This window comes from Squalius cephalus (assembly GCF_949319135.1).
Source record: "Squalius cephalus genome assembly, chromosome: 4".
Classification (NCBI taxonomy): domain Eukaryota; kingdom Metazoa; phylum Chordata; class Actinopteri; order Cypriniformes; family Leuciscidae; genus Squalius; species Squalius cephalus.
The window spans coordinates 1,716,570-1,725,862 of record NC_137125.1 but is presented as its reverse complement, the minus strand read 5'-3'; the positions used below and the strand labels follow the sequence as shown (position 1 = coordinate 1,725,862).

Genomic DNA, 9,293 nt, shown 5'->3' with positions numbered 1-9,293 from the left:
GTATAAAAGTATTAATCGTTACTGTAAAGCTCTCTGTCCGTCAGGAGAGGATCTGAGACCGGAGGACAGCAGAGGGACACCAGATGTTAAGCTGCAGTGATAACTGGAAAGGTGCATCACTTCTTTGATAATAAGAAGTGTTCAATGTTTTGCAGAATGATGGCAGGTGGGATGAAGAGCCGGAGGACACTGAGTCTCCTGATCCTCCTCAGCCTCCTCAGCCTCACTGAACTATTGGGTAAGAAATATTTTACATTTGAACACGTTCAGGCTCTCTTCTACATCTCTAAAGGTTCAATAATATAAAACCCCCGGACTCCGCAGTCGAATAGCCTATTTCCTCTATGAATATTGCTTGTCTTGTTCTTGTGACTCGTGTTTCGTCACAGCCCTAATATGAGCCCCTAAATGTCCCCGCCACTTTTCAACACAAAGTGATGCCCTTGCACATTAATGTATTTGGGAGATTGATTGCAAGAGATTAAACAATGATTCACATTTGTGTCTTGAACTGTAGAGAAACTGTAAAGAAAAAGTGCAGATCATCACAGGTCGTTCCTGTCTGTCGGGCCACAGATTCGCATCCAGATCATCACAGATATCAGTTCAGGACACATTTACAAAAATAAAGTCTAACAGACATGTGGAAAAAATATGCTGACAGACTGTGACAACCGTTTAGCGTGTAGAGACGTATGCAACAAACGAATGCCTTGATGTTTGGGGGGGGTCAGACTATTGACCAGACAACCAGTAATAACACATTGGGATCAACAGCAGACAGTTGTTCATAATCATTTGCATGAATGTGTCAAATTACAATATCTTGAGAAGAGAAATTGCTTTTATGAAGTGACCAGATGATGTGGAGGTTGAACAAGTAGGGTTTATTTTAGAGTTTCACTTCTGATCTGAGAAATGTACCAAAGCCACTGAGAAGAACTGTAATGACTGAGGCCCAGACCAAGTGTTAGGGTAACCCCAACCCTAACCTAACCTAACCTAACCTAACCTTGCCCTAACCTAGCCTAACCTAACCTAACCTAACCCTAACCCTAAGCCCCAGAGCCCCCAGGAGAGATCTCTCTAAATACTGAACTGGCCTTATTTGTTTTAACCAAAGCACTGTGAGGAAACCGTGTAACTCCTACACCAAACTAGCTCATGCAGTCACAGTAAGTGTGGGTTAATACTGCAGGAGACACTCACTGAGCTGCTGAAATATGACAGACATCTTAATAAAGACGTCAGCCAATAAGCATGAGGAACACCTACACACCAGTATGCCATGTTTGTTTCAGAGGTGAAAGATGAGTGGCAGGAGCTCCGCCCCGACACCGCTGGCCTGCACCGCCTCAGAGGACTGGCTGAACACATGCTTCATGAAGGACTCCCCTCAGACCAAAGGTATCTGGAGAAATGTCTCAGGAACGCCTTGATGGAACTTCATTTGGCACAAAAGTCCACTTAGACTCAAGGGTGAATTATGGGATGACATTTTATATGCAAAAGGTCAAAGGTTAAAACAGTAAAACAGTGAAGCATCCAGGTTGTAGAACGTGTAGCTTCTTTGCAGCAACATCCATATCTGAAGCAGTGAAGGTTGGCTTGTGGTCGAGCACGGCCCTGCATTCTGCCATAATTATTACTCATTCTTAATTCTTAAAATGGAATTTGCTTTGGTCATAAGCTATTTGCCACTGCCAGGGTATTAACTTTTATCTAGCTTGTTAAAACAAGTTCCCATCAGAGTCCAGTTTTCTTGGGTTTTTCTGACCAGGTATCAACAGGTTTCTTTCATCAGAGAGCAGCAGAAACAACAAGGTGCAGCGACAAGCGGGTGCGTTCCCGTGAAACTGTCGCGGTTGTGCTCGCCTCACACACACGCCCGCCCGCTGCCGAAGTTTAATTGTCTTGAACTCTTTGCACACGACGCGCAGCACAAATCATTGGAGGAGAGACTAATCCTCACTGTTTGTGAGTTTCCAGAATCTAAATAGTTATCAGGACATCAACAGGAGGGAATTCACATGGCAGAGCATCCCCGCTAAACTAAACGCAGGCCTATCAGGTAAAGTTATGTATAATTTTAATTAAGTTAAAAAGGCTGCAGCCGTTGCCATGGTTACTATCCACAGAGCGCCTGCCGTTCACTCGCGGAGCGCTGTTCCCCTGAGAGAGCCTGCCGAAGCCTCCCTCCGCTGCTGGTTCAGGAGGGTTATCTGCTGGCTGACCAACATCCCACCCCTCCTGTGACCCATGGGTTGACCGTAGGCCTGTGTGTATTCAGAGCCAGTGAGCAACGGACTTTCAGAATAATAAATCAATTAATCAATTAAATATATTAAGTCAATTAATAAATGCGTTAACGCGTGCCCAGCCCTAATAAATATGGAATAAAACAATGCAAGTTATATAAGAATAATAAAGAGCACCGGGAATCACAGCCGGAAACTGAATTCGCACCCAACACCGAGTCAGCTATACTCAGCGCCATCGTGATGTCTATCAGTCAGGCTCTAGTGTCAGCACTGGTACTTTACTTGGTTACACACCTGTTTGTTACAGTGTGTTTTTAATCAAAGGAAAATAATTAAACAAGAACTGTTTTATCATCTTAGGGACACATCCATCCATGAGGCCGGAGTTAAGAGATCCAGCAGCAGGTGAGGATGCATTTACTCTTGTTCTCATCTAAGCTTTTTGGTTCAATTCTGTGAAAATACTTTCATTCAAACTCTCAGGCAGAACAAGCAGGAACCTCTCAGTCTGAAAGTGAAGCCAGTGTTTAAAGCTAACGACCAGCAGGGGGCGCCCCCACTGGCTGCAGAAAGAAGTGGGATTGTACAGAAGTATATGAGAAAATGAGGCTACTTCCCAGCTGATTTATTACCTCAGTAAACACTAGGGTTGGGTACCGAAACCCGGTTCCAATGTAAACGGTAGTAACGAGACCGAATAAGAACGAAACTTTCGGTGCCTGACTTTTTTTTTACGGCCCCTATAAAACATCTCGCGGCACGAATGTTCCAATAATAAAGCATTTACAGTTAACCAGCAGAGCATTCATTTTGTTCGTTTGTTAAATAAGAGACGATCAAGCACTGAAATGTGTTTTTTAAATCAAGTGATCAAAGTGCTCGTTGCCGCGGCGATCAGTGGCGCTGATACAGTGTGTTCTCTTGTGGCTCGCACACACCGCACCGTCTTTACTCGGACGCTTCAATACGTTGCGGAGATTCTCTATTCGTTCCGGTGAAATCAAAATATAATGCACACAAACCTGTCCCTGCTTGATATACAACCACTGATGAGCATAATCGGTTTAAAAAAATAAAAGTACGAATGCGGATTAGAACACTTGACGAAAGCTCAAGTTCAGCTGCAGTGTCGTGGTGGACATGGTAAGTCTAGTATTTTAACTGCAAATCTTGCATATCAAGTATGAAGTATATCAAGTATATTTATTTGAGGCTATTATGTGTGTTTTAAATATTTCTGCTCAGTGTCAGATATTTCTCTGTTTTAAAGTAAAAGTCATAATATGAGAAGACAAAATTTTAATCTTAACTTAAGTGTTTTAGGCTACATCAGTAGCCTATTAAACAGCACAATTTTTCAGAAATCAGAAAATCTTTAAACATTTAAGTTAATATTGTGTCCAGTTTGGACACACACACACACACACAGGTATTATTTTTTTGATAAAGTGTGTGCGGTTTCGTTTTCTTAAGTACCGGTTCAAGAACCGGAACCGTTTAAAAAATACAGAGTAGGTACTGGTATCGGATAAAACCCAACCAATACCCAACCCAAGTAAACACTTTCCCAACGAGTTTATGGTCTAGTCACTAGTTTCAAGTCTTCTTCAACACAGCATGATGTTTATTTAGTAAATTATGGTCCCATTTTGAGGAACATAGACCAAACAGGTTCATCTACCAGTCTTATACAGTCTGTGGTGCGGACCAAACCACTGCACTGACGCCGCTGAAAGACGAGTCTCGCCGTGAGCGCCTGACGCCTACTGTTCTTTGCTTCATTCAATTATTGTAGCGGATTCTAAAGCAGTTCATCTCGAGGTAGTTTAAAAACATTCTCAAAAGTTATGATCGATGTTGTGAAAGAATACCCAGGACAATTAGCTGATTATTTATTTGTTGATCGTAGTAGTTTTCCAAGCACAAATGCCAAACATTTGATGGTTTCCAGCCTCTCCAAAGCGATAATGTTCTAATAATTAATAATTTCCTTTGTCTTAAGGTTATATTAAATTGAACATCTTTTGGACAATTAGTTGAACAAAACAAGACATGCGATGACATCAATATGTGTGAACAGGCATTTTCACAGTTTATAATCTTCATGAATTGATGAACTGAATAAATAATCCACAGATTAAAGGAACACTCCACCGTTTTTTGAAATAGGGCTTATTCACCTTCTTTCCTACATTTAGATAGGTGGGCAAATGCATTTTTGTCTCAGTGCATGCATTGTTTTAGTTTGACAGGGTCGGCGCTAGCTTAGCTTAGCACAATGAATGGAATCCTTTGTTGCCAGCTAGCATGTCCTGAGTAAAAGTGATATAAAAAATAAAAAAAACCACCTAATTACTTCTTGTGGCCTGCGTATTCACAACAAGTACAAATAGCGATGCAGATTAACACTAGGCGATTTCCTAGGCAGATATTGACTTTTATATTAAGGACTATATTAGGGGGAAGCACAGGCGAAGCACTGCTACTTGGGCGTGATATCTCTGTGCCCAAGCAGCAGTACTTCGCCTGTGCTTCCCCCTAATATAGTCCCAAGTCAATATCTGCCTAGGAAATCGCCTAGTGTTAATTTGCATCACTATTTGTACCTGTTGTGAATATGCAGGCCACAAGAAGTAATTAGGTGTTTTTTTTTTATTTTTTATATTACTTTTACTCAGGCCATGCTAGCTGGCAACAAAGGATTCCATTCATTGTGCTAAGCTAAGCTAGCGCCGACCCTGTCAAACTAAAACAATGCATGCACTGAGACAAAAATGCATTTGCCCACCTATCTAAATGTAGGAAAGAAGGTGAATAAGCCCTACTTCAAAAAACGGTGGAGTGTTCCTTTAAGTTGAAGTAAAAACAAAACACAAGTAGACGTTTCGATCATAGTATCGAATAATAATAATCAATAAGGAGTCAATAAAGATTGACATTTTAAAATAAAATGTTTAATTTTTCAAAATATTATGCATTTATACCAATGTGTTGTTATTCTTCTTTCTCAGGGAAGGTACTCTCTCAATCTCAAGTCATTAACTGTTCACATGGTCTTTATCAGGTTTTAATGCACTAGTGTGATTATAGTGAGCTATAATAAGCCTCTATAACTCTATAATAAGCGTGTTCATCTTCCCTCAGGGTGGGCATTGTCTAATGAACTAGTGTGATTATAGTGAACTATAATAAGCCTCTATAACTCTATAATAAGCGTGTTCATCTTCCCTCAGGGTGGGCATTGTTTAATGCACTAGTGTGATTATAGTGTGAACTATAATAAGCCTCTATAACTCTATAATAAGCGTGTTCATCTTCCCTCAGGGTGGGCATTGTTTAATGAACTAGTGTGATTATAGTGTGAACTATAATAAGCCTCTATAACTCTATAATAAGCGTGTTCATCTTCTCTCAGGGTGGGCATTGTTTAATGCACTAGTGTGATTATAGTGAACTATAATAAGTCTCTATAACTCTATAATAAGCGTGTTCATCTTCTCTCAGGGTGGGCATTGTCTAATGCACTAGTGTGATTATAGTGTGAACTATAATAAGCCTCTATAACTCTATAATAAGCGTGTTCATCTTCCCTCAGGGTGGGCATTGTTTAATGCACTAGTGTGATTATAGTGTGAACTATAATAAGTCTCTATAACTCTATAATAAGCGTGTTCATCTTCCCTCAGGGTGGGCATTGTCTAATGCACTAGTGTGATTATAGTGAACTATAATAAGTCTCTATAACTCTATAATAAGCGTGTTCATCTTCTCTCAGGGTGGGCATTGTTTAATGCACTAGTGTGATTATAGTGAACTATAATAAGCCTCTATAACTCTATAATAAGCGTGTTCATCTTCCCTCAGGGTGGGCATTGTCTAATGCACTAGTGTGATTATAGTGAACTATAATAAGTCTCTATAACTCTATAATAAGCGTGTTCATCTTCTCTCAGGGTGGGCATTGTTTAATGCACTAGTGTGATTATAGTGTGAACTATAATAAGCCTCTATAACTCTATAATAAGCGTGTTCATCTTCCCTCAGGGTGGGCATTGTTTAATGAACTAGTGTGATTATAGTGTGAACTATAATAAGTCTCTATAACTCTATAATAAGCGTGTTCATCTTCCCTCAGGGTGGGCATTGTCTAATGCACTAGTGTGATTATAGTGAACTATAATAAGTCTCTATAACTCTATAATAAGCGTGTTCATCTTCTCTCAGGGTGGGCATTGTTTAATGCACTAGTGTGATTATAGTGTGAACTATAATAAGCCTCTATAACTCTATAATAAGCGTGTTCATCTTCTCTCAGGGTGGGCATTGTTTAATGAACTAGTGTGATTATAGTGAACTATAATAAGTCTCTATAACTCTATAATAAACATGTTCATCTTCCCTCAGGGTGGGCATTGTTTAATGCACTAGTGTGATTATAGTGAACTATAATAAGCCTCTATAACTCTATAATAAGCGTGTTCATCTTCCCTCAGGGTGGGCATTGTTTAATGCACTAGTGTGATTATAGTGAACTATAATAAGTCTCTATAACTCTATAATAAGCGTGTTCATCTTCTCTCAGGGTGGGCATTGTTTAATGAACTAGTGTGATTATAGTGAACTATAATAAGTCTCTATAACTCTATAATAAGCGTGTTCATCTTCCCTCAGGGTGGGCATTGTTTAATGAACTAGTGTGATTACAGTGAACTATAATAAGCCTCTATAACTCTATAATAAGCGTGTTCATCTTCCCTCAGGGTGGGCATTGTTTAATGCACTAGTGTGATTATAGTGAACTATAATAAGCCTCTATAACTCTATAATAAGCGTGTTCATCTTCCCTCAGGGTGGGCATTGTTTAATGAACTAGTGTGATTATAGTGAGCTATAATAAGCCTCTATAACTCTATAATAAGCGTGTTCATCTTCCCTCAGGGTGGGCATTGTTTAATGCACTAGTGTGATTATAGTGAACTATAATAAGCCTCTATAACTCTATAATAAGCGTGTTCATCTTCCCTCAGGGTGGGCATTGTTTAATGCACTAGTGTGATTATAGTGAACTATAATAAGCCTCTATAACTCTATAATAAGCGTGTTCATCTTCTCTCAGGGTGGGCATTGTTTAATGCACTAGTGTGATTATAGTGAACTATAATAAGCCTCTATAACTCTATAATAAGCGTGTTCATCTTCCCTCAGGGTGGGCATTGTTTAATGCACTAGTGTGATTATAGTGAACTATAATAAGCCTCTATAACTCTATAATAAGCGTGTTCATCTTCCCTCAGGGTGGGCATTGTTTAATGAACTAGTGTGATTATAGTGAACTATAATAAGCCTCTATAACTCTATAATAAGCGTGTTCATCTTCCCTCAGGGTGGGCATTGTTTAATGAACTAGTGTGATTATAGTGAACTATAATAAGTCTCTATAACTCTATAATAAGCGTGTTCATCTTCTCTCAGGGTGGGCATTGTTTAATGAACTAGTGTGATTATAGTGAACTATAATAAGCCTCTATAACTCTATAATAAGCGTGTTCATCTTCCCTCAGGGTGGGCATTGTTTAATGCACTAGTGTGATTATAGTGAACTATAATAAGCCTCTATAACTCTATAATAAGCGTGTTCATCTTCCCTCAGGGTGGGCATTGTCTAATGAACTAGTGTGATTATAGTGAACTATAATAAGTCTCTATAACTCTATAATAAGCGTGTTCATCTTCCCTCAGGGTGGGCATTGTTTAATGCACTAGTGTGATTATAGTGAGCTATAATAAGCCTCTATAACTCTATAATAAGCGTGTTCATCTTCCCTCAGGGTGGGCATTGTTTAATGCACTAGTGTGATTATAGTGAACTATAATAAGCCTCTATAACTCTATAATAAGCGTGTTCATCTTCCCTCAGGGTGGGCATTGTTTAATGAACTAGTGTGATTATAGTGAACTATAATAAGCCTCTATAACTCTATAATAAGCGTGTTCATCTTCTCTCAGGGTGGACATTGTTTAATGCACTAGTGTGATTATAGTGAACTATAATAAGCCTCTATAACTCTATAATAAGCGTGTTCATCTTCCCTCAGGGTGGGCATTGTTTAATGAACTAGTGTGATTATAGTGAACTATAATAAGCCTCTATAACTCTATAATAAGCGTGTTCATCTTCCCTCAGGGTGGGCATTGTTTAATGAACTAGTGTGATTATAGTGAACTATAATAAGTCTCTATAACTCTATAATAAGCGTGTTCATCTTCCCTCAGGGTGGGCATTGTCTAATGAACTAGTGTGATTATAGTGTGAACTATAATAAGTCTCTATAACTCTATAATAAGCGTGTTCATCTTCCCTCAGGGTGGGCATTGTTTAATGCACTAGTGTGATTATAGTGAACTATAATAAGCCTCTATAACTCTATAATAAGCGTGTTCATCTTCCCTCAGGGTGGACATTGTTTAATGCACTAGTGTGATTATAGTGAACTATAATAAGCCTCTATAACTCTATAATAAGCGTGTTCATCTTCTCTCAGGGTGGGCATTGTTTAATGAACTAGTGTGATTATAGTGTGAACTATAATAAGTCTCTATAACTCTATAATAAGCGTGTTCATCTTCCCTCAGGGTGGGCATTGTTTAATGCACTAGTGTGATTATAGTGAGCTATAATAAGCCTCTATAACTCTATAATAAGCGTGTTCATCTTCCCTCAGGGTGGGCATTGTTTAATGCACTAGTGTGATTATAGTGAACTATAATAAGCCTCTATAACTCTATAATAAGCGTGTTCATCTTCCCTCAGGGTGGGCATTGTTTAATGAACTAGTGTGATTATAGTGTGAACTATAATAAGTCTCTATAACTCTATAATAAGCGTGTTCATCTTCCCTCAGGGTGGGCATTGTCTAATGCACTAGTGTGATTATAGTGAACTATAATAAGTCTCTATAACTCTATAATAAGCGTGTTCATCTTCCCTCAGGGTGGGCATTGTTTAATGAACTAGTGTGATTATAGTGAACT

The 9,293-nt window shown here is 39.0% G+C and overlaps 1 protein-coding gene across 1 annotated transcript in view; it reads left to right on the top strand.

Annotated features, from left to right (window-relative positions):
* The first annotated feature begins 161 nt into the window (after nucleotides 1-161).
* LOC307157246 (uncharacterized protein) overlaps nucleotides 162-9,293 on the top strand; it is a 53,618-nt gene continuing 44,486 nt past the window's right edge. Inside the window, exons 1-3 of the mRNA XM_079869109.1 lie at nucleotides 162-238; nucleotides 1,302-1,407; nucleotides 2,622-2,666. Coding sequence (XP_079725235.1) covers nucleotides 172-238; nucleotides 1,302-1,407; nucleotides 2,622-2,666 — 218 coding nt within the window. The 5' untranslated portion in view covers nucleotides 162-171. The remainder of the gene's footprint in view (nucleotides 239-1,301; nucleotides 1,408-2,621; nucleotides 2,667-9,293) is intronic.